The sequence below is a fragment of the Phocoena phocoena genome, chromosome 2, assembly GCF_963924675.1.
Source record: "Phocoena phocoena chromosome 2, mPhoPho1.1, whole genome shotgun sequence".
NCBI classification, from domain to species: Eukaryota; Metazoa; Chordata; class Mammalia; order Artiodactyla; family Phocoenidae; genus Phocoena; species Phocoena phocoena.
In genome coordinates this window covers 111,520,264-111,545,647 of record NC_089220.1, presented here as the reverse complement: position 1 = coordinate 111,545,647, position 25,384 = coordinate 111,520,264, and the positions used below count along the sequence as shown (strand labels likewise).

At 47.8% G+C, this 25,384-nt stretch overlaps 1 protein-coding gene across 1 annotated transcript in view; it reads right to left on the bottom strand.

Annotated features, from left to right (window-relative positions):
* Positions 1 to 4,293: 4,293 nt before the first annotated feature.
* NOX5 (NADPH oxidase 5) overlaps positions 4,294 to 25,384 on the bottom strand; it is a 33,657-nt gene continuing 12,566 nt past the window's right edge. Inside the window, 9 exon segments of the mRNA XM_065871180.1 lie at positions 4,294 to 4,425; positions 5,465 to 5,631; positions 12,141 to 12,237; positions 15,649 to 15,681; positions 15,683 to 15,737; positions 16,015 to 16,139; positions 16,523 to 16,567; positions 20,969 to 21,129; positions 24,413 to 24,545. Of these exon segments, the coding sequence (XP_065727252.1) occupies positions 4,294 to 4,425; positions 5,465 to 5,631; positions 12,141 to 12,237; positions 15,649 to 15,681; positions 15,683 to 15,737; positions 16,015 to 16,139; positions 16,523 to 16,567; positions 20,969 to 21,129; positions 24,413 to 24,545 (948 nt within the window).

Sequence of the window (25,384 nt, the reverse complement as noted above, 5' to 3'; positions counted from 1 at the left end):
ATTTTTTTTTTAATTAACATTCTACTTTGGGTTTCTCTTTAAAAATAAAGCTATAAAACTAATACATGTTTATCATAGAAACTTCAAAATCGATAGAGGGGTAGAAAATAAAAAGTAAGAAAGAACTCTAAAACCCCAAAAAGAAAATCTTTTCCTTCCTTTCTCTTCATTCCCACTCCCGAGAGCAAACAGATAAAATATATTTTTGTGTATCTTTTTGGAAATGACTATGCACGTACAGGCATTTAAACACTCACATCCTCCATCTGTTCATTGAGGAAGTGAGAGCTCGGAGAGGTCACAGGGCAGATCCGAGGTCACACGGCTGACTGGGGCAGAAGCAAATGCAGAGCCGGGCGCCTCAACTTCAGAGGGCAAAGGCCTTTCCATGGCACATCTCCAGGGAGTTTGCCCAGAGCCAGTCTCAGCTGGTGTGGCTAATCCTAACCTCCACCTTGTCTGCCAGGCGGTGACACTTCTCCATACCGCCCACGTCCCCCGGCCCCGTCCCCCCAACACCGCTGCCTCGCAGCGTATTAACAGAATGCACTTGTGCGGCTTGTTCGGGGCGGGGGCCTAATGGTTTGTTTCACTAACACTGCTGTCTCTGCCAGAGCTGTCGTCACAGCAGAACAGCGTCGTGGAGCCTCCTGGCAAAGCGATTCATTCAGTTTGTGCCTGCGCTTTCGTTCCCCAGATTACAAGTGACAGTTACAGGCAGAAGACCCTTCCCGAGGATGATTCCATTTAAGTAATCCCTTGCCCTGGTGGGAGCTGGTATCTGGTTAGGGCTCTTGCCCCTCCCTCTACAGGAGGCTATGGGGCCACAGGCCAGCCCCCCAGGAGCTCACAGCTTGGTGGAGGAGGGCAGCACACACCCTGATACACCCACCGCTGATCTGCAGGTCGCCTGTGTTCCCTCTCTGTTCTGTGTGTGTGTGTGTGTGTGTGTGTGTGTGTGTGTGTGTGTGTCGACCTTGGCCATCTTGGCCCCAGATGTGCCTACAGCATTGCCGACATCTGGGTGGAAGGAGAAAAGTCAGCCAGCCATGGGGATGTATTTGTTTCTGGTTGACGGCAGGATGGCCCCCATCTGGGCATCTAGGAAACATCTAGACGGACAGCCCGAGTAATCTGTATACCCACATATTTGATCCTGCCACCTATGACAATGTGAGGTGGCAGAGCCTGGACCAACGAACTCCATCCCTCCAGCCAAGCCAGGCCTGTTCTGACCTTGCAGACAGAAAAGAGGGAAGCCCAGAACCCGGACACTGGTACAGGGATGGGAGGGTGTGTGTGTGTGTGTGTGTGTGTGTGTGTGTGTATGGGGGCAGGGGGTTGGGAGGGGAGGGTTGTGCGTGCATTTGTATGTTGGGGTAAGGGGCTGGCAGCTAGAGAAACTCTGATCTAGAAAATGAAGTCTCTGGACTTCACGGTTCTGCTCGAGTCTGGGGCTGCAGGTGTGGCCCAGGGCCGGGAGCTTTGGGGTGGGGCAGGGTCTTCCCTGGCTCTTCCTGATTCACTACCATTCAGCAACCAGTGTCCCTCCCAGCAAAACAAAACCTCCCGAGATCGCTGGTTCCACAGTGCCCTCCAGTGGGCAAGCAGAATATGTCTGGAGAGAAAGCCTTCGCCACACGTGGTCACAAGTCACAGGTGTGGATCCTTCAGGCATTTTAGAATCAAGGTTCAAGTTCCTCCACCTGCTTCCATGCCTTTTGGAAGATAAGGTTCTAAATGAACAGTTGGCTGTTTGTATAGAGGAGTGGGAGACCGGTAGAAGTCTGTAAAGAGAGAGCAAGGGACTGAGGACTGGGACACCAGTGTTTTAGGGCATTGTGGACAGAGACTGGGTGAAATGTAAAACAATGGTGACTCGTGTGTGTGTGTGTGTGTGTGTGTGTGTGTGTGTGTGTGTGAAGTCCTGTGCTAAACAGACTCCGCCCTGCCAACTCCCCCCATGACTTTGCTATATCCTCTTTAGATACCCCAGCCCATCAGGACCTCTTAGCTTACCTCTCTCTACCCTCCATAGAGTGACAGTTGTTTTTTGTTCTTGTTCTTGTTTTTGTTTTTGCTTTTCCAAGGCTTCCCAAGTCTGATTATGAGGGGAAAACACAGACTCAACAGGAGGAAATGGGTTCCAGGAGTGTTGCCAGTTAAGCTGGTAACAACTTCCCTTGGTCTGAGTTTCTCCACGTGAGTTGGGCGCCTATCCCAGGCTTGTTGGAAATTAAACACGATCACGCATAAGTGCCCCAACACGAGGCCTCCCAGATATGCTGGCTCCCAGCCCCAGGAGAGGCTCCTTGAGCCCAGTTCCCCATCTTCCTGCCCTCCATATGGCACGTGGTTGCCTCCTTCACCACAGAGCTGACAGCTGGGTCCCACTCTTCCTCTTGTATTCTTCCTCCAGCTCCTCCCACATCTTGAATATGACGTCCTGTGTCCCGTCTTTTCTCTGTCTCAGTCCTCACTCTGCGTTGCACCCTCTGCCCCAAGATGCACATCAACGTCCTCATCCACCATCCCCTTTTCTTGCTGCTTCTTTTTGAAAAGAACTTCTCCCACCGACTTTGTTTCATTGTCATCCGCAAGATGACTCCAAGGGTCCTCTCTGCTCGTCCTCTGCACTCCCCTCACCGGCTGCATCCAGCCGCCATCCCCCTTTGATGCCCAGCCCTTTATAACAGGTGTCACCATCATGGTTGTCACCAGCTTCTTTACCTGTTCTACGCCAAGTACTTCCAACCCACAGAAAAGAAAGGTACAATCTACTATCCCATTGAAAAGTGCCTGATTCCAACCCGCTGAAGGCAGCTTTGGGGAGGAGAGTTTAGGCTGCAAGGCCTAAACCAGCTGCAAGGTAGAGGATGCCCGGGAACGGTGGGGTCACCAGGGGCTTGCAGTGTGGGGCAGAGAGAAAATGTCCAGCTCAGATCCAACAGGTGAGGCTAGCCCTCCTGGGCCTGCCTGCCACCTAGGACCTCTCCTCCCCCAAGAGTCTCCTAGGGGGGCTTTTGTATTTTCTGTCCTTGCCATCCACTCCTACCCGGACAGTGACAGATGCAGACAGAGGCTGGAACACAGACCAGAGGGAGCTAGGGTGCAGAGAGAAGATGCAGAGACTCAGATGCCTGGAGCAATAAAGAGCCACCCAGGGACGGAGGATGAACGTCCTGGGCACTAATGGTGGTATATCATTTCACCCTCAGCAACTGTGATCAGGGAGGACAGGGCACCGGGCCCATATTCCAGATGAAGAAACAGGCTCAGAGAGGTTGCCAGGGCCACGTCACTGGGGCATGGCTGAACTGAGCATCAAGTCACAACCTGCTAGATTCCTGGGCACAAGGCCTTTCTGTGACCACCATGGAGAGACACACACAGAGACGCTGTCTCCATACTGCTTCTCTAATGACTCAGTGTGTGCAGAGAAGGGAAAACCGTCATGCAGAGCAAGGGAGGGACACACACAGGGGGGAGACACAGGGAGAAAGGCAGACAGAGATTAATAGGGAGAAAAGGGACACAGATAAATAGGGAGACAGGAAGACAATGACATAAGGAGAAGGGAAAATTAGCTGCTTCTCTCTCCGTATGGGAATGGATTTGGGATAAAATACACATTCTGGGTCTCACCCCCTGATCTTCAGAATCAGAATTTCTGGGAGTGGGACCCAGGAATCTACATTTAAAGAAAGCTCCTCGGAGTAGCAAAGTGTGCTTTGAAATGCATCAGATAAATGGGATAGATTTGTGGACGGCTAGAGGGAGGGATGGATGGAAAATTCACAGTAAAGCCAATACAGCAAAATGTTAACCGAGGAATCAAGAAGTGGGTAACACTGTCCACTGCACAATTGTTTTAACTTTCTGTATGTTTGAAAACTTTCATAATAACGTGCTGAGTGTGTGGAAGTTCCTGAATGATCCTGATGATTAGGCAGGTCTGGGACCACTGTAGTAGGAGGGAAGGCATCCTCAGAGGACTTCTAGAGAAGCTGTTGCCCTGAGAAGGCCCCCTGCACTCCCCAGCCATGTCACCTCCACCCCCCACCCCCAGTCTGACCAGTCCCACAGCAATCCCAGAACTCACAGGAGCACTGCACAAGGCCCTGCCCTTCTCCCTGGGCTCTGAAGGAAGTCCATGGGTCCCCTAGGGCCTCCTGTTCTGCACGGTGAGCAGGATTTTCTGGGTCGTCTGAGGCTGGTCTCTGCAGGGCCCTGGTAGCAATCCGATCCGGCTGGCAGGCAGTGCGGGTTTGGGCAGAGCTTGGAGAGGCAGGGCTAGAAGTTCCCTTGGAAAAACTTGAAGCCGAACTGCTTACAATGGTCCTTGAGCACCTTGGCCAGAGCTGGGAAGCCACAGAAGAAGACCTGCACCTTGCCCTTCTTCTCAGTGGCTAACTTCTGGAACACGTGGACTGCACAGGGTTGGGGGAGAGCAGAGGGAGAAGAGGGGGGACCGTGGACCCGCCCAGTGACACACCCAGTGGAGCCGAAGATGTAATGGGCCAGGATGGCTGTCCTCCCCATGAGGAGCCCCAGGGCACAGCTGCTTGGCTTCAGCCATTAGTTTAGGGGCCGTTTGCTCAGTGAGTAACCTGACTCTGACCCCAGGGAGGGGCTGGACCAGAAAGAAATACGACCCAGGCCCTTGGTTCAAGGAGCTGCATCCATGGGGGAGATGTGCACTAAACCAGCTGCAGTGCTGTAGGGCGATGGCAGAGCCCAGAGGGTACACTGACTTCCAAAGCCCCAATCTCATGCCAGCCCACGGGCCTCCATCAAAATGCCGCTTTCCTGAAGTCAGGCTTTCTCCCCCAGCGAGGAGCCTTTTCCACCCCAGGTTCTGCTTAAGAATTGCCTTTGCCTAAAGTTCTCTTGGTGCCGAAGCCCCGCCGGCACCCCGTTCCCCCTGGGCTCTCACTATCTAAACATGGATCATCTATAGCAGTTTGAAAAGCAATACCTTCGGCTCACTTCAGGCAGACTCTGCACCCCAACTGGTAAGTGCTCAGGGAGGAAAAATAATAATAAAACCAACCTGAGGAATAAAATAGAAAGACTGCAAACTATTCTGTGGCTCTGGGCCTCAGTTTCCCTGTTTGTACCAGGAAGGGATAAGACTTGATGCCTCCCCGGGACTCTGTCCACTGGGGCCTTCAGACTCTGGTTTGCAGGGGGTCAGGGCTGGGAGAGGCCTTGGAGGTTATATGGGCTAACTTCCTCTGTGATCAAATGGGGAAACGGAGGCTAGGGGTGGAACAAGCGGTGCTAGTGATGGAGCCAGAATGTAGGTCCCCTGCCTCCCGTTCCAGCCCTGAGATCCTGGCTGGACTCGGATGCTGGCCTCAATCTTTGCCCCTGCTTGCTTGGCCCTAATCTCCCCAGTCACTGCCTCAGACTGTCAGACCCACTAGTCCCTGCAGGCTTCAGGGCTCCAGGTGGCCTTTACCTCGTTCCAATCTGGCCGCCCAGGCTGGTTGCGTGTCTGGAGGCCTGTGATGGAATCCTTCTTCTCCTTCTTGGCCTGGAGGTCGAGGGCCATCTGCAAACCAATGGCCTTCATGTCATTCTTGCCCAGCGCGGAGGTCATATACATGCGCAGCTCCAGGAAACGGCCTACGTGGGGGAGGAGAGGGCAGGGTTGAGGGGCCAGCACCCATGATGGGGCCAGGGCAGGATGCCAGCCACCTTGTCCTGGGGCTTGAAGGAGGACTCACACTGTCGGCCAACCATATTCACCCAGTACCTCCATTTGACCAGCGCTGTAGAGAGGAAAGATGGCTCTCTTGAGCTGCTCGAGCTGGGTAGGCCCTGTGCACAGCACAGACGAGTTATCGTATAGCCATTGTCTAATGTAAGTCTCACAACCACCCCAGGAGCTGGACCTTATATTTACAGAAGGTAAATGAATCCCAGGGCAGCGTGGCTGTCCTTGGTCTCTGAACTCATGCCCTTCTGTGCCTCATGGTGTCTGCTTAGCCTAGTTGGGGACACAAGCCACACACACATGGAAAGACCACTGAGACCAGAGTCAAGGGTTGAGTGAGTGGATCAGATGGCAAATGCTACTGATGTACAGGGCAGGCTGGAGCACACACACAGCTGCTTCCTGGGACGGTGGGGATTGGGCGAGGTCTTGGAAGAGGGCTGAGACTCAAAGGGGAGGTGAAGGAAGCACCCTAAGAAGGGAGTAGCATGAGACAAAGGTGGGAGGCTGGAGTTTGTGGGGCATTATGTGACTGCCTGGCTGGAGCAGAGCATCCTTGAATGGGTGCAACAGCAGGTAGGACTGGATACACAATGAGGCCAGAATGTGAAGAATCTGGAATGCCCAGCTAGGGAATGGGGGCAGGGAGAGGGTACTGGAGCAAGGCATGATGAAATGAAAAGAGCATTTCAGGGAGGGGAGTCAGAGGACTGAAGGGACAGGGCAGAGACTGGCATCTAGGAGACCATTAGGCCTGAATGTCCACAGCTCTGTGTCTGCAATAGGACAGGTTTGTGAGATACTGATCCCACCAGCTCTAGGGCAATCGGTACATCCAGGTGGGCACCTCTGTGCTCAAGCAGTTTCCTCCATTCTCCCAGAGGTGGCAAATAAATGTCATTTTCCCGGTGTGCCATGATGGGGAGAAGACTGCCCAGGGCTGCCCCACACCCCTGCCACAACGCAGGCCAGAAACGGCGGGGCCTGATCTACCACGTTGGATTCACGAGCTGACAATCCTTTATCCTTAAAGGATTCTCTCTCCCTAAAGGATTCAGGCCAGCCCAGCTTGTTCTCTATTGTTTCATACGCCACGATTAGCCCACTTTTCCTTTGGCTCAAGATCTCAGCCATTGTTAAAATGCAAATGGCCCTAGGAGGGACACCACATTTCATTTCACACATCACTGAACTTCAGTAGTGTGGTGGTGCAGGAGGGAAGAAGACATACCGTAAGGGATGCCCACCTGAGACAGCCCTGGCCCTTCTTCCTCAGAGTCACTGCCCCCCCCCATTCCCCCACACAGGGGTAAGAAAGGAGAGAATGAGACATCAGAGCGGGAGGGAGGAGGAGGTGCTGTGGAGGTTTTCGCTCTCTCCAAGACAGCGTGTTCCAGACAGTCCTCCCATTTCTGGGACACTCTCTTAAGGAAATCATCCAAAGCAAGGGGAAAACAAAACTATGTGCTCATGCATATTAATTGCAGCTTTATTTATGATAGCGGAGAATTAGGAATAAACAAAATGTCCAGTAGTAGGGGCATGGTTAAATAATTTACGGCAAACCACCGTATCCTTCATTACATAGCCATTAAATACTACTAGTACTGGTACTACTATTACTACTAAATTTATGGAGCAATTACTACTACTACTATTACTACCACCTCTACTACTATTAGTACGACTTCTACTACTGGTAAGTTGACTGAGCAGTTATTAAACTCCAGCGCTTGTTCTAAGTGCTGTACATATGATCTCTCACCCAATCCTCACAGCAATCCTATGAGGTAGGTACTTAGCAGCATCCATATTTTTCAGATGAGGAGATAGAGGCAAAGCAATGTGCCCAAGGTTCTATAGCTATTATGGGATAGAGTAAAAGACCCAACTCAAACAGCACAATTGAAGCTTCAGGTATAGAAATTAAAAATTATAAACCATAAATTCTTTGACTCAGACCTCGGTATATGATTAAAGTTGAAATCAGAGGCCACGTGCTTCAGCTGCAATGAGAAACCTTGGAAGAAATTTGAGGTAACACAGTTGTTGACTCAAGTGGCTTTGAGAATGCAAAGCAGTGGGTTAGCTGTTACCCTTTGCTTATACAGATTTGGAAGAAGCAAACAGCAAATATTTATATACCAGTAACTAGAAAATTTAAATTAAATCTAAACTTCTCCCTTAGGCTGTCATCATAAAAGCAAGTTTCTTATGAATTAATATACTTAAAAGCATTTGGAACAAAGTCAATGCTATATAAATATTTGCTTTAATTGTTATTTACAAGAAAGGGCAAGAAGCTTTACTACAACATTCTAGGGTTTATTTGTTCTCTTCCAAAGACTGTTGACTGGTGCTTTAAGCCTTTGGATGTTTCTTATAGTAAACTATATGTGTTTGAATGTTTTTTGTAGAAAACTGTGTCTGATTACTTGAACTTATAAACTATGTTTAGCATAGGAATTTGAATTTACTCATGGCAACATTGTGATAATTAACCAGCCAAATAAGATCTAGTTCCAGTGGACTCAACACTGTAAAAAAAAACCTCACCAATTCTCTTGAAGTTAGAAACATATCTAGAGATATTCCTCCTTATCTAAGATCTTCCGTAAGTAAAACATAACAAAACAAAATAATGACTAACAGATTAACTTTAAACATAGTACAAAACCTCAGTATTCCACAAAGATGTCCCATGAGGACTATTAAATAACCCAGAGAAACATGTTATCATACAATGCTTAGTAAAAAATGTAGGATACAACACTTGCTGGGTGGGGAGGGGAGACTGCAGGGCCTGGGGGGAGGACATTTAAACATTCCAATTTAATGAACACATAAAAGAAGGGACCATCAGCAAAAGAATTCGTACATGCCAAGCTGTATAATTTTTATCTTAGACCACTTTCTAAATTTTTTGATTGCTACCTCATCAGGAAACATATTGAGCACACACCCCCAGTAAATATGTATGTTTGTTCACATGTTCGTTTCTACTTACAGATTACATCTATTAAAATTTTATGCTTGAGTAAAAGGAACCATATTACTCTCTCACCTTGAACAACTAGAAAAATAAGCAAGATATATAAAACAATGGTTTCCAGACATTGGTCAACAGGTCATGTAGGACTGTCATTACTGAGGGAGGAAACACTGAAGTGAGCCTTACAATTTCCTGGTGTTGGCCTCACTGAATTGAGGAGACAGAAATTGGAGATCAGGGAGCCAGGACAGCTAGAACGTGCCAGGCACAAAACTAGAAAAAGGGCAACTGCAGAGAGGAAGAGAGACCAAAGGAAGAAGAGAAAGAGGAAGGGAGGATGAGGGCTCACTAGCTCTGGAAATCTGCATAAAGTTCCCCCTCAGTCTTTGGCTTAGTGTTAATCTGTACACTTGTGAAAGAAAATTACCAGAAAACATGAGGCTTCACAGTACCTGGAGCTCAAACAGAGCTGGCAATAGTTTGTGTTCCACCATCAAGAGTGCAGACACCTTCTAATATATAAGGCAGTAGGATGAGTCCTCAGAGGTGCAGCACCTAAGCCCTGAGGCTGAATTGGCCCCACAATAAAGGCTGTTCTGGACTCACCCTAACAAAAGTTAAAAGCAAGTCTTGAAAGTATCCAAACCATCCTAAACAATGTCACTGTGCACAAAGTACAGTACTATTAAAGAAATACCACAAAATCCAGACCACAACATGCAATTCACAGTACCTGCCGTCCAGTAAACAATTATCAAGCATGTAAAGAAACAGGAACACATGACTCATAACTAGGAGAAAATTAGTCATTAGAAACAGACCCAGAAATGACAGAGATGATGGACTTAGACAAAGATGTTAGAGCAAATATTATAAATGTGCTTGAGAATGTAAAAACAAAACAAAGCAGCTATGATGAGAAGAGGAATGGAAGACATAAAAGATACCCAAATGGAACTTCTAGAGAAGAACAACACAATAAGAGAAATGAAAAATACAGTGGATAGGATTAATAGCTGTTCTAGGTGTTTTGGGTTTTCCCTATAAATTTTAGAATAAGCTTCTTGATATCTATTTTTTAAAACCTGCTGGGACTTTTATTAGGATGGGAAGGATAGATAAGTTGCTGCAGAAGAAAAGATGAGTGAACTTGAAGACACAGCAATAGAAACTATCTGGTATGAGGCACAGATTGAGAGGAAAAAACAACAACAACCATACTCACAATCACCTGTGAGTATCAAACAGTCTAAGATCCGTGTAACTGAAGTGACAGGAAGGAGAAGGGGAGACAGAAAAAAAATATGTAAAGAAAAAATGGCTGAAATTTCTCCAAATTTGATAGAAACTCTAAGCCCAGATGTCCAAGAAGTTCAATGAACTTCAAGTACAAGAAATATACAAAAACTGTTTCTCAGAGATGTTTTGTAGTTTTTAGTATACAGATCTTGCCCATATTTTGCTAAGTTTATCCTTAAGTATTTCATGGTTCTTAAAATTCTATTTAGAGATTTTCAAATACTAATTATTTGTTGTTTGTAAATAGAAATAGAATTGACTTTTGCATATTCACCTTATAACCTGGACCTTGTTGAACTCACTATGAGATGGATCTAAATAAAGAGCTAAAACTATAAAACTTCTGGGAGAAAACCTAAGAGTAAATACTCATGACTTTGGGTGAGGCAAAGGTTTTAGTTAGGACACAAAAAGCATCAAGAATGAGAGAAAGAAACCTGATAAATGGGACATCATTAAAATTTCAAACTTTTGTTCTTCAAAAGACAGTTTAAGTAAATGAAAAGACAAACCACAGACTGGGAGAATATATTTATAAAATGTACACCTGGTAATGGACCTGTTTCCATAATATATGAAGAACTCTTACAATTTAATAAAAAGAAGAAAAATATCTGGATTTAAAGAGCAGACAAATATTTGAAAAGACACTTTACAAAGAAGGCATACAAACAGCAAATAAGACCATGAAAATACCTTCAGCATCATAATTAATTAGGGAACTGCAAATTAAGAGAATATTGAGATATCCCTATACACCCACTAGCATGGTTAAAATTAAAAAGACTGCCAACATCAAGTGTTGATGACTTGGTGCTTTGTGACCACCTAGAGGGGTGGGATAGGGAGGATGGGAGGGAGGCTCAAGAGGGAGGGGATATGGGGATATATGTATAACTGATTCACTTTGTTATATAGCAGAAGCTAACACACCATTGTAAAGCAATTACACTCCAATAAAGATGTAAAGAAAAAAAAGTTGATGAGGTTGTGGAGCAACTGGAACTCCACTGCTGTTGGAAATACAAAGTGGTACAGTCATTTGGGAAAAATAATTTGACAGTTTATAAAACTTAGCACATACCATACTACCTGGCAATCCCAATTCTAAGTATTTACCCAAGAGAAGAGGAAACATATGTCCACACAGAGACTTTCATAGTCAAAAATGGCTAAAAAGTGGAAATAACTCTAACATCCATCAGCAACTGAGTGGGAAAAGATTGTGGTATATCCAGAAAATGGAACACTTCTCAGCAACAAAAAGGAATTAACTACTTACTTTAATTTAACATGCAACAGCATGGATAAATCTCAAAGGTATTATGTTTAGTGAAAGACGTTAGAAAAGACTACATATATATTATATGATTGCATTTTTATGAAATTCTAGAAAAGGAAAAACTATAGTGATCAAAAGCAGATCAGAGGTTGCCAGGAGCTGCAAGTGGAGAGAGGGTATTGATGCAAAGTGAGATGAGGGAGCTTTTGGGGGTAATAGAAATGTCCCATGTTTTGATTATGGTGATGGTTATACAACTGGACACACTTGTCAAAATGCCATTGTCTGTACTGGACACTTAAATTGATGAATGCTATTGTATGTAAATTATCCCTCAAGAAAACTTAAAAAAAAAAGTGTGAATACAAATCGTCTGAGAATCGTGTTAAAATGTACCTTCCCAGGCCCTATTCCCACACAATCCGACTTGGAAGGTCTGGAATGAGGCCTGGTAATCTAACTTTTTAATAAGTGCTCATTTTGAATAAAAAGAAATGCCATAAAAAAGAGAAATGGGGTGGGGGAGGCTATACATTTTTTTTTTTTTTTTTTGCGGTACACAGGCCTCTCACTGTTGTGGCCTCTCCCGTTGTGGAGCACAGGCTCCGGACGCACAGGTTCAGCAGCCATGGCTCACGGGCCCAGCTGCTCCACGGCATGTGGGATCCTCCCGGACCGGGGCACGAACCCGTGTCCCCTGCATCGGCAGGCGGACTCTCAACCACTGCGCCACCAGGGAATCCCCTCCCCCACATTTTTGATAGAATAATCTAAACACTTTCTTAAAGAGACCCTGAACCCCGCTGCCCCACCTCCATCATCCTCAGGCCCCGCCCCTCTCCTACCCTCCTGAGTCTCCTCGGCCTGGTCCATCTCCAGTCTGGTCAGACTCACAAACCACTCGAAAGACCGCAAGTCTCGGTTGATCCAGATGAAGTCCACCTACGGAAAAGGGTCCAGTTCAGAGGGGGCCTACCTCATTCACTCATATCTGTGATCCCCAGGGCCCTGGTGTAACCACCCTGCTGTGAGCAGGGCACACGTTATCGCCCCCATTTAAGGGAGGGGGAGACCGAGGCTCGTAGAGGTGAGGAACATTGCCCAGGCCAGAGAGCAGCGTGGGATCAGAACTCGGGGTCCTGACAACCAGGTCATGATTTTCTCTAATAATCTATTGTTTACAGCGAGCAGTATTCTGAGATCTTAAGTTTAGGACAGCCAGAAAAACATTACTTCATTGTTTTTTTTTAGAAACTCTTTGAAGTGGTCTACACAGAATAATAAATTTTCAAACGGCAAACGTTTTCATTTTAAAACCACCGTCAGGTTTAGAGAAGAGCTAACACCTATCCTTCTCAAACTCTTCCAAAATATAGCAGAGGGAGGAACACTCCCAAATTCCTTCTACGAGGCCACCATCACCTTGATACCAAAACCAGACAAGGATGTCACAAAGAAAGAAAACTACAGGCCAATATCACTGATGAACATAGATGCAAAAATCCTCAACAAAATACTAGCAAACAGAATCCAACAGCACATTAAAAGGATCATACACCATGATCAAGTGGGGTTTATTCCAGGAATGCAAGGATTCTTCAATATACGCAAATCTATCAATGTGATAAACCATATTAACAAATTGAAGGAGAAAAACCATATGATCATCTCAATAGATGCAGAGAAAGCTTTCGACAAAATTCAACACCCATTTATGATAAAAACCCTCCAGAAAGTAGGCATAGAGGGAACTTTCCTAAACATAATAAAAGCCATATATGACAAGCCCACAGCAAACATCATCCTCAATGGTGAAAAACTGAAAGCATTTCCACTAAGATCAGGAACAAGACAAGGTTGCCCACTCTCACCACTCTTATTCAACATAGTTTTGGAAGTTTTAGCCACAGCAATCAGAGAAGAAAAGGAAATAAAAGGAATCCAAATCGGAAAAGAAGAAGTAAAGCTGTCACTGTTTGCAGATGACATGATACTATACATAGAGAATCCTAAAGATGCTACCAGAAAACTACTAGAGCTAATCAATGAATTTGGTAAAGTAGCAGGATACAAAATTAATGCACAGAAATCTCTGGCATTCCTATATACTAATGATGAAAAATCTGAAAGTGAAATCAAGAAAACACTCCCATTTACCATTGCAACAAAAAGAATAAAATATCTAGGAATAAACCTACCTAAGGATACGAAAGACCTGTATGCAGAAAATTATAAGACACTGATGAAAGAAATTAAAGATGATACAAATAGATGGAGAGATATACCATGTTCTTGGATGGGAAGAATCAACATTGTGAAAATGACTCTACTACCCAAAGCAATCTACAGATTCAATGCAATCCCTATCAAACTACCACTGGCATTTTTCACAGAACTAGAACAAAAAATTTCGCAATTTGTATGGAAACACAAAAGACCCCGAAGAGCCAAAGCAATCTTGAGAACGAAAAAAGGAGCTGGAGGAATAAGGCTCCCTGACTTCAGACTATATTACAAAGCAACAGTAATCAAGACAGTATGGTACTGGCACAAAAACAGAAAGATAGATCAGTGGAACAGGATAGAAAGCCCAGAGATAAACCCACGCACATATGGACACCTTATCTTTGATAAAGGAGGCAGGAATGTACAGTGGAGAAAGGACAGCCTCTTCAATAAATGGTGCTGGGAAAACTGGACAGGTACATGTAAAAGTATGAGATTAGATCACTCCCTAACACCATACACAAAAATAAGCTCAAAATGGATTAAAGACCTAAATGTAAGGCCAGAAACTATCAAACTCTTAGAAGAAAACATAGGAAGAACACTCAATGACATAAATCACAGCAAGGTCCTTTCTGACCCACCTCCTAGAGTAATGGAAATAAAAACAAAAATAAACAAATGGGACCTAATGAAACTTCAAAGCTTTTGCACAGCAAAGGAAACCATAACCAAGACCAAAAGACAACCCTCAGAATGGGAGAAAACATTTGCAAATGAAGCAACTGACAAAGGATTAATCTCCAAAATTTACAAGCAGCTCATGCAGCTCAATAACAAAAAAACAAACAACCCCATCCAAAAATGGGCAGAAGACCTAAATAGACATTTCTCCAAAGAAGATATACAGAATGCCAACAAACACATGAAAGAATGCTCAACATCATTAATCATTAGAGAAATGCAAATCAAAACTACAATGAGATATCATCTCACACCAGTCAGAATGGCCATCATCAAAAAATCTAGAAACAATAAATGCTGGAGAGGGTGTGGAGAAAAGGGGACACTCTTGCACTGCTGGTGGGAATGTGAATTGGTTCAGCCACTGTGGAGAACAGTATGGAGGTTCCTTAAAAAACTACAAATAGAATTACCATATGACCCAGCAATCCCACTACTTGGCATATACCCTGAGAAAACCAAAATTCAAAAAGAGTCATGTACCAAAATGTTCATTGCAGCTCTATTTACAATAGCCAGGACATGGAAACAACCTAAGCGCCCATCATCGGATGAATGGATAAAGAAGATGTGGCACATATACACAATGGAATATTACTCAGCCTTAAAAAGAAATGAAATTGAGCTATTTGTAATGAGATGGATAGACCTAGAGTCTGTCATACAGAGTGAAGTAAGTCAGAAAGAAAAAGACAAATACCGTATGCTAACACATATATATGGAATTTAAGGGAAAAAAATGTCATGAAGAACCTAGGGGTAAGATAGGAATAAAGACGCAGACCTACTGGAGAATGGACTTGAGGGTATGGGGAGGGGGAGGGGTGAGTTTTGACAGGGCGAGAGAGAGTCATGGACATATACACACTAACAAACGTAGTAAGGTAGATAGCTGGGGGGAAGCAGCCGCAAGGCACAGGGATATTAGCTCGGTGCTTTGTGACAGCCTGGAAGGGTGGGATGGGGAGAGTGGGAGGCAGGGAGACGCAAGAGGGAAGACATATGGGAACATATGTATATGTATAGCTGATTCACTTTGTTATAAAGCAGAAACTAACACACCATTGTAAAGCAATTATACCCCAATAAAGATGTTTAAAAAATAAAAATAAAAAAAAATAAAACCACCGTCAGGTCACGGCTAGCAAGCATCATGGCTGTAACTGAATCCCGGCTGCCTGACTTTCAGGCTCCGTGTTCTTTAATGAGATGCCGGCCTTTAGGGCCCAGAATGTCTCTCTGGGGGAGCCCTGAACACAGAGACCAATGGATCCAAGCCGGGGAGAGGTCATCTCTCCCTCCCCTGCCTCTGCACAGGGGGCACGTAGCTCTGGTGTCTGGGGAGCTCCCCAGTCCTTCCTGCAGGAGGCGGTGCTCACTCACCTTGTGGAGCTTCACGTCAGCATCCTGCACACACACCCTCCCTCCCGGAGCGCTGGCAGTGGGGGCAGATGTGCGTTCTCTTCTGGTGCCTGAGGGGAGAAGAGAGGAGGGGCTCTTGAGTTTGGGGTGAGTATGAGATTTCTCAGGACCCCAGAGAACAGTGCAGGGCACAGGGAGGGAGGTGGGGTGGCAGGGCCCACCCCATGAGGAGGGGGAGGGGTGAGACCTGAAAAAGAGCAGGAGAGGAAAGAGAGAAAAGGGGAGAGGGAGCCAGGTGAAAGGAGGGAGAAGGCAGGGTGGGGAGGGGAGGCCGTCTCTCAGGACTCTGACCTGGGATGCAGGCAGGGCCACAGCCTGTCCACCCACCTGTACAAGATGCTCTGCAGGACGGAAGCAAAGGGGGTGATGCCGACGCCTGCCCCGATGAGCACAGCATGCTCGGGGGCGAAGATCCTGCGGTTGGGGGTCCTGTAAGGGCCATCGATGTAGCACTGCATGCAGGAGGGGTTAGAGGAAAGACAGGATGGGTGGGTGAGGGAGAAGCGGACCCCGACGCTTCAGGACCTCCCTTTATATGCAGGCAGTCATCTCCTGGGCTGGATCTGGCTCCCACTCAAAGCACATTCTACACGCTGTGGTCTGAGCCCGAGTCTGGGAGAGCCCTAGAACGTTCTCATGCAGAGCTGGTGAGAGCAGGGCCCAGCCAGCACGCCCCGTGTGCCCTGCGAGGGCAGGGGTTTGGTTCCGTTATCTGGAGACCTGGGAGTCAGACGGTGGGGACTGTGGAACCCGGGTACCAAGAGCCACAGCAAGCCCTCCCCGTGGGCAGAGGCTTCGATTCCTCTGCTTGGGGCCACCCCCTTGAGCCTCTCACCTTGATGTTGCAGAACTGGTGGTTCTCAGAGGACACCTCGGAGACCTGCAGGGAGTAGAGCAGAGAAGGTGGGTCTCTGGGAGTGGGAGGGCCAGGCATTTCTCAGAGGTTTCCTCACCCTTGCCAGTCTGAGCAACCTTACAAAAAGGGAATTGCCTTTTCTGTCCCAACCATTCCAGGGAGCATGGGGCACTTTTGAGGGAGAACATCAGTGGTGTGCTGGTACATGGACTCCTCAGAAAAAGAAAGCACCGCCACCAGCAACGACAAACTCCTGATTTTTAGTGTCTAGATTTCCGGTGTAAACACTGCCATCCATCATGGCTCCCACCAATGACTGTGCTTAATAACTGGCTCTCAAAATTCCTGAACATGTAACAATCGCTCTAGAGGTCCAACACAAGTCAGCTTCAGGGTGTGATGGGAGAAGACTCACCCCAGCCGCCTCTTGGGCTCAGCCACTCCCAGATAGCTTTCATGTTTCTAGACACAGCCCCGGCCTTGAACGTTCTTTCCCTGTGCCTAGAGCACGCTCTCCTCTTGCCCAGCTGGAAACTTCCTGTGCACCCTTCAGTGTGCAGCTAACTTGGAGTGGCTGCTCCTCCTGGAAGCTTTGCCCAGCTGCTCCAGGCAGAAAAGCCACGCGTGGGCCTGCTTCAGAGTTCGCCCCTGCCCTTGGGACGCTGCTCCTCCTGGAAGCTTTGCCCAGCTGCTCCAGGCAGAAAAGCCACGCGTGGGCCTGCTTCAGAGTTCGCCCCTGCCCTTGGGACGCGGCTCCTCCTGGAAGCTTTGCCCAGCTGCTCCAGGCAGAAAAGCCACGCGTGGGCCTGGTTCAGAGTTCGCCCCTGCCCTTGGGACGCTGCTCCTCCTGGAAGCTTTGCCCAGCTGCTCCAGGCAGAAAAGCCACGCGTGGGCCTGGTTCAGAGTTCGCCCCTGCCCTTGGGACGCTGCTCCTCCTGGAAGCTTTGCCCAGCTGCTCCAGGCAGAAAAGCCACGCGTGGGCCTGGTTCAGAGTTCGCCCCTGCCCTTGGGACGCTGCTCCTCCTGGAAGCTTTGCCCAGCTGCTCCAGGCAGAAAAGCCACGCGTGGGCCTGGTTCAGAGTTCGCCCCTGCCCTTGGGACGCTGCTCCTCCTGGAAGCTTTGCCCAGCTGCTCCAGGCAGAAAAGCCACGCGTGGGCCTGGTTCAGAGTTCGCCCCTGCCCTTGGGACGCTGCTCTGGGCTTGCTGGAAGCTTTGCCCAGCTGCTCCAGGCAGAAAAGCCACGCATGGGCCTGGTTCAGAGTTCGCCCCTGCCCTTGGGACGCTGCTCTGGGCTTGCTGACAGGGAGCTGCCTGAGGGCAGGGAGCAGGCCTCCTCTGCTCTGCCTAACTCCTCCAGCCCCGAGGACAGGCAGACCAGATTCCCTGAGGTCAAAGTGCTTCCTTCCTGAAGATGAAGGAAACAGAATCCCCCCCCACCACCACCACCAAAGGGCTGCAGGGCCCTGTGATAGTTTCTTTCTGGTGAGGAGTGACCTTCACAATCATCCAAGCAAATCCCTTATTTCACAGAGAGAAGCCAAACCCGAGAGTGTGGAAATGACTCGCCCAAGTTCCCATAGAGCTCGGGGTGGAGCCTGGGTCTCCAGCTGCCCACCCTGCACTCACCACTTCACACCACGTTGCTTCTTTGGCGGCAACCGAATTCTGTGTCCTCCACAGTGCTGGATGTGAACTACTTGTGAGGATTATTTTAGGAAGTACACTGTGAGAGGGATACTTCTCTTACAATTTTTAAAAATCCTCTGATTGCAAGGAGAAAGCCTTACATCATGGTTATTATATCTTTAACATCTCTCTAACACTAACCCCTCCTCCTTTTTTTTTCCTTTAACAATCTGAGAAAGAAAGAGACGGAGAGCATGACAGAGAAGAGAGAGGGAACAAGCAGTGGATGCAGCTCAGGCTCAGAGCCTCACTTAGCAGACAAGAATCTGGCAAGAACTTAATCACATTGCTTTTGCTTTCAGAGTTATCTTCTGTTTACAGCACGTGATAACTGGTTCTTCATTAAACATGGCAATCTAAAGAGTCCTTTTAATGTACGATTAAGTTGAAAGTAATGCTGGGATGTAAGGAGAAAGATTCAGTAGGAAATATTACCTGTGGGAAGTAAATATGGCAAAAGTTATGAAGGTGCCATGCAGGTGACTGGCTACAGAAACACCACATGGTGTGTGGTCCTTCCTGAATGTGGCCTGCCCTTGAGGCCTTCTCTTCCAAGTTCCAAGGACCCACCCACCGTTCCTCGGAAGAAAAATCATTGGCTCTCCAGGCTCCAGCCCCAGCTTCCTCAGCCTTACCTGGTCCAGGTGCTTGGCTACAGCTTCCAACTGTGCCTGAACCCCGTCCTTTGTCCCCACGTACAGCAGGCCTTCATCCCCCTGCTGTGGAGTTCCCTTGGGCCTGTAGGGCATCATCTCCACAGAGACATTCTTTCTGGAGGCCATTGCACCTTGTGCCGAGGCTCCAAAGTGGATGGGCTGGGGCTGCAAACTCTGTTTGGTTTCAAAAAAAACAGTGCTTTATGATTTAAACCTCAAGATCAGTACGTGTTAGTTTTTTTTTAAAGATTCAGCAACTACAGAACTTTCAAGAATAATGTAAAAAAGTACCCTGAATTGGAATACACAACTTCTCTAAACATTTTCTCTGTCCTTCCAGATCTTTTTCACACACACACACACACACACACACACACACACACACACACACGCACACACACACTTTCACATAAATGGAACGTACTGCTTTGTAATTTGCCTTTTTCACTTACTACATCTTGACCAGCTTACATGCTAATGCATATACATTCACATAGTCTTTTTTAGGCAACTTACTATTCTATTAGACGGGCGATCAGTAATTTATTTAACTGCTTCCCTATTGTTGGGCATTTTGGTTATCCTCATTTTCTCATTCTTGTTAACAACCACGGTATATTATATAAATTAGCTCTTTCCCTTTACCCTAACTGATTTTCTTCATAGCATTTATTACCACGTGACACATTTTATACCTATTTGCATTTACTGTCTATCTCCCCCTCCGGAAGGGAAGCAGTGCCAATGGCTATTTTGCTTTTTGACATATCTCCAGCATCTAAAACAGTACCTGGAAAACAGTAGATCCTGTGCTCAATAAATATTTGCTAAATGAATGAATGAACAAGGTGGTTCATGTACTTCTTGTGTACGTGTCCAATCCCTTTTTAGGCTAAATCCCTAAAAATGGCATTGCTGGGCCATTGGGTATAGATATTAAAACGCTGACACATATAGCCAGACTGCCCACCAGAAAGATTGTGCCAGTTTATTCTTTGGCAGCGGTGCTTAAGACCCCAAGGAAACACCGCTTTTAGTGTATCTACCCACCAATCTCAGTGTGCCAAGACTCGCCCGGTTTTGAAAATCAGCTTTCTCCTTTGGGAGGTTTCCCCTGATTAACAGGAGAGAACATTCTGCTTGTTTCTACCTACCTCTCCCTTTCCCGGAGCTTTGCTCTTGGCACTGTTCTAGAAGGTCCCTCTGGTCTGACCAGGCAGGATTCCACATGGTTTTCTCCCCTGGACTTTAAATTCCACAGGGGCAAGGCAGGGCTGGGCCAGGCCTGGGGGCTTTCTTCCTTTGACCTTTGACAGGGTTTCCACATATTAACCTGTCTCCCGGCTTAGTGGTACAGCCTACTAAGTGGTCAGGCACCCTCAGCCTCCTGCATCTATCTCTGCTTCCTCAGGTGCTGCTCTGATCTCTCTGTATTCCTCCCAAACCTCCCAGAACCTGTATTCACTCCAGGCACTGCCAGATCGTCAATCTTGTGCAGTTCATCAGGGCTCAAAAGATAACAATGCTGATGGTGATGGTGATGGTGATGGTGATGGTGACGGTGACGGTGACGGTGACGGTGAGGATGATATGATGATGATAATGATGGTGGCGGTGATGTTGGTTATGGTGATAATGAATGATCCCTCTGGACCATGTTGCTCAGTTCACTCAATACTTGACATGCATTCATTCCACTGGTCCTTAAAAGAATCATGTGTAAAAGGAAAGCCAACGGTGGGAAGCACGTCCAGTTTGTAGATGAACAACTTGAGGCTCAGCAAGGCTAAAAGATGTGCCCAAGGCCATACAGTTAGAAAGCGTTAGAGCAGAGAGGTGGGGGTGGGTTTTTCTCAACTCAATTTCCCCCTCTTTGCATTGTCCCCTTCTTTCTAACGGAGCACACTGGAGCGGGGAGGATCTGGCGTGGTCAGGCTTCGAGGAGGCTCTTGGGCCACACAGTCTGTAGTTGCCTCGCCCTGTGTGCCACCATCCAGCCGGTGTACACGACAGCTGCTCTGTGGTTGCCAACTAAGAAGGCAACTTGGTCCCCATGGGTTTGTCACCGTGGTGGAGCCTTACTTCCCTGCAGTCTCTTCCCTGCGGCTTCCTCTGACTCCTTCTCATTTTCAAACTCCTTGAGAGCCTCTCGGAACCATAGCCCACTGGGTCTGATTTCTTGAAGGACTCATACAGCCTGTTTATGCACTGGCCCTGGGACCGGGTGTGTAGCCAGATGGTGTCTGAGCAAGAGACAGGGAGGGAGGAAAGTGTTCAGCACCGTGCTCCAGCAGGGACAGGCCCGTCCCACTTGGAGGGATTGGGACTGGGTGTCCGCCCCTTAAGTCCTCCTTTGAATGTCCTTCCTCAGGCCCAAACTAGCAGCCACAGTCATGGGACTTGGAGAGCCGAGCTCTCTGTGCAGACCTGGCAATCTTGCTCGGTGAGGTCAACCTAAGGGTTCAGTCTCCTTTGCCAAGGCAGGGGTCAGAGTGCCCCTGAGCACACTGGGAGCTCCCTAGGGGTGGGGGCCAGGCCTCCTCCATCAAGCCAGGGTCTCACCAAGGTGGGGACCCTCTCCCTCCCACATTCAACCGGGTGCCTGACAACGGCTCTGCACACAGTAGGTGCTCAATCAATGGTGGGAACCACAGCTTGCACTGCCCCCAGTGTCTGGGATGCAGGGGTTGCTTACTAAGGTTCCCTGTTGAGTGGATGACTGGGGGGGCTATCCCTCTGTTGAGGGGTACCAGAAAGAACCCACATGAGAGTAAGGAGGCCCCTAAGAGATCTCCTGGTCTGGGGTTCTCATCCTTTTTCTTTTATTTTAAACCATGGACTCTTTTTGGCAGTCGTATGAAGGAAATGGATAGACTCCTTCTCAGAATAAGGTTTTTAAATACATTGAATAACATATGTAGAAATTACAAATGAAACCAATTATAATGAAACAGTTATCAAAATATATTTTTTAAAATTTTGATTTAAGAATACATGTGCGTTTTTGTTAATACGTGAAATACTGAGATGCAGCAGGAGTCACATGGCCACTGGAAACGTGAATTAGCAATAAGCATGAATGATATCCGAAAGTATGGACAGCAACCGTAATGTGATATGAAGAAGAATCCATGGTTTTCATTTAGAAAAAGGCACACGGGTTGGTAATGCTACTATGGATTGTTACCTGCATTCATACCTGAAGAAAATGCTAAATTTTAGTTAGCTGTTAGTGAAAACAAAGATGTCACACTTTTTTGTCCACCTAAGTTCCTGAATGGACTAGTTGGACCCTGTGTTTACACAGAGGTGAGGCATGCTCTCACAGCTTTGTGAGGAGGGGACTGAAAAGTCACGTGTTTGGATCCCTACTCCCATGCGCCTTCCTGGCGCTTCCTCACCCTTCAGGGTGCAAAGAGGCAGGAGGGCTGGGCTATGCCCTGTCGCACAGATGCACCCTGAACTGCCTCACACAATGACTCATATGGAGAAGGTCTCTTAAATGTCAGCTGAATTCAATCAGCCGCACCTGCCAGCCTGAGTTCCACTCCTGATTCTGTAAGCCAGCTCTGCAAACAAAGTTGGAGGATTTACCAGTCCCCGTATAGACTCACTCAGCTCACTGCAGGGGACTCAGGCCCAAGATATGGGCAGATTCCAAGTTGAGACCCTGAAGAAACCCCTTCAAGAATTGGTCAAATAAATAATACATCCATAAAATAAACATGGTCATTATAATCATATTAGTATTGATACACTGGAATAGTATGCAGCCATAAAAAGGAAAAGTTCTTCTTTTAAAAGAACTGACATGCAAAGATTTTCATGACATACTATTCACGGAGAAAAAGTGGGCTTCAAGACAGTGTGAACAGTGATCCCTTGCATGCAGAATTATCTCTGCTTCTGATTATCCATTGAGATGTATCGAGATCTGGAAGGCAATGGTTTTATTTTTTTTTCTTTTTAAAATTTTATTGGAGTATAGTTGCTTTAAAATGTTGTGTTAGCTTCTACCGTACAGCAAAGTGAACCACTATACGTATACATACTTCCCCTCTTTTTTGGATTTCCTTCCCATTTAGGTCACCACAGAGCATTGAGTAGAGTTCCCGGTGCTATGCAGTAGGTTCTTATTATGGAATCTATTTTATACATAGTATCAAGAGTGTATATGTGTCAATCCCAATCTCCCAATTCATCCCATTGCCCCTTTCCCACTTGGGACAATGGATTTCTTTGGGTGGAATTACTTGAGGGATTTTAATTTTCTTCAGGACATGTTTCTATACTGTCTGAATTTTCCGGAAGCATATCTGTTCTTTACAAAACAGCAAAGGAAAGAAAAATAGGAAGAAGATAACCCACCCTCTCTAACCCATACCCTCACCCCGTTGTACATCCAGGCCACCACTCACATGATTCCAGGGCGGGTGTTGTGCGGCATCGGGTGGGGAACCCTGGACTTGGGTCTGCGCCCTGAGCTGAGGGAGCCGGGCCAGGGGGTGGGAGGCATCCTGAGTGAAGCTACAGCTTTTAATGGGGGTGGGTCAGAGAACCCTGGCAACCAGAAGCCTTTACTCCTCATGAAGCCGAGCAAGGGTCTCGCTGTAACAGGCCACGCAAGGCCTCCTCTGTCAGAAGCACCGCTTGAGGTGGGAGGGCCAATGCCTGGCCAGGAGGTCAGAGGTCCAGCTTGTGGCCCGACCAACAGCTCAGGACCAGAAGGCAGGCCCACGCATGGTTGTGAGTCTGAGGACAGCTGGGCAAAGGGAGGGTCCGCTGAGCGGTTCTATGGGTGCTGGGTATCCAGAGGGAATAGGGATGGTCCAGGGATGGGGGAGAAGGGTGCGAGGGCTTCTGCTGCCTTGACGCCCCACAGGGCTCATGCCCACATGGAGTGCGGAAGCCTGGCTTCCTGTCACAGCCCCTTTGGAAACGACCTGGTCCCCTCTCCTCTGAGCCACTGTTCCTCCACTTAAGACCCCTGCGGGCTCCCAACCGCCTACGCCATCCTGCGTTCCACTCTGCGTTCGAAGTCTTTCACAGTCCCACCCTGGTTCTCATCGACTTTGCCAGCCACTCTTGTCTGCCTTTGGTCCCTTCTCTGACCCTCTCTCCGGCCCCCAGTGCCCCTACTTCCTTCCTCCCTACTCCACCCAACTCTCAGCCCAAACTACATCAGACCCTCCTACGTTTCCATGTTTTCATGCTTCTCCCTCCGCCTCCACCCCCTCGTCCTTCCCTACCTAGGAAACTCCTACGAACCTTTCAAAGTTCAGCTGAAATGCCACCCTGCCCACTTCCCCCACCAGGCCAGGCCCTCCCCTGTGACCCTCACGACAGCCAGTACAGCCCGAAACACCCCATTCGGTCAGCATCTGTGTTCCAGAGGGAGCTTTGGGAGGTCGACTTTGTGTGTCTGGTCTTGTTCACCTCTGTGTTCCTGGTTCCCAGCCTTGCTTGGCACACGGCAAGGACTCAGTAATACCTGCTGAGTGACCAGTGGGGCTGGCGCAGGCCTACCTTTCTGCTCGGGAGCGCTGCTGATGGTGAAGGGGTGCCACTTGTGGTGCGCGATGGTGGGGATGTTCAGTTACAAGTAGTCGCCAGGCCTGTAGTGGAAAGGAGGGGGCTTCTTGATGAGGAGATGAGTGACCTGGGGAGAGAAGAAAGAGACCAGGGTCATCTGTGCAGGCCCAGAGCTGCCAGGGGCCCCAAGGCCAGAGGATGGAGTCTGAGCCGTCTTTCTCCACCATAAGCCAGGCTGGTCCCAGACATGAGACTCTTCTGTGCCTATGAGCGGGGTCTCGCCCCTGCAGCACATCTGCCAGCCAGGGGGTGGGCAGTGATCAGAGAAGGGAAGTCAGGCTGTGTCTGAAGTGGGGCTCATGGTGTGATCCCACTTCTTGTGGTGTAAATATTGCTTCTCAGTGGCCCTCCCCCTCTGTGAAGCCCCTGACTGCTCCAGCCCCTTTCTTGGAACTTCTGTGGCACTTGGGTGGTATTCCAACCGTGAACGGGCATCTCCCCAGGATACAACTGCCTCCCGGCTAGTAGCTTCGGTATATTGAGCACTTACTGGGTGCCAGAGCTGTGTGGGGCTCTTTTAGTGCTATCTCTAGTCCTCACAGCGACTCTCTGAGATGAATGTCATTCTTTCTCCACTTTATGCAGGAGAGGCTGAGGCTCAAAGAGGTTAAATGACTTGCTCAAGGCCACCAGCTAAGAAACCACGGGATTTGAATCCAACCACTCTGTCTGATGCCAGGGTCTAGACAGAAATCTCGGCCTCTTAGTCAACTTCCGCGTCCTCACTCTCAAGCTGTCCAGAGTCAAACCGACCCAGAACTGCCTTCCCTTTCTCCAAAAATGGCCCCAGTTACTCAGGCACCTGCAAGACAGCCTAGACGCCTTCCCCACCTCAACCGCAAATGCAGCCAGTTACCTCTTGAGTCTTTCTGTGACATGCCCCCTCCCCACCCAGTTCAAGGTCAA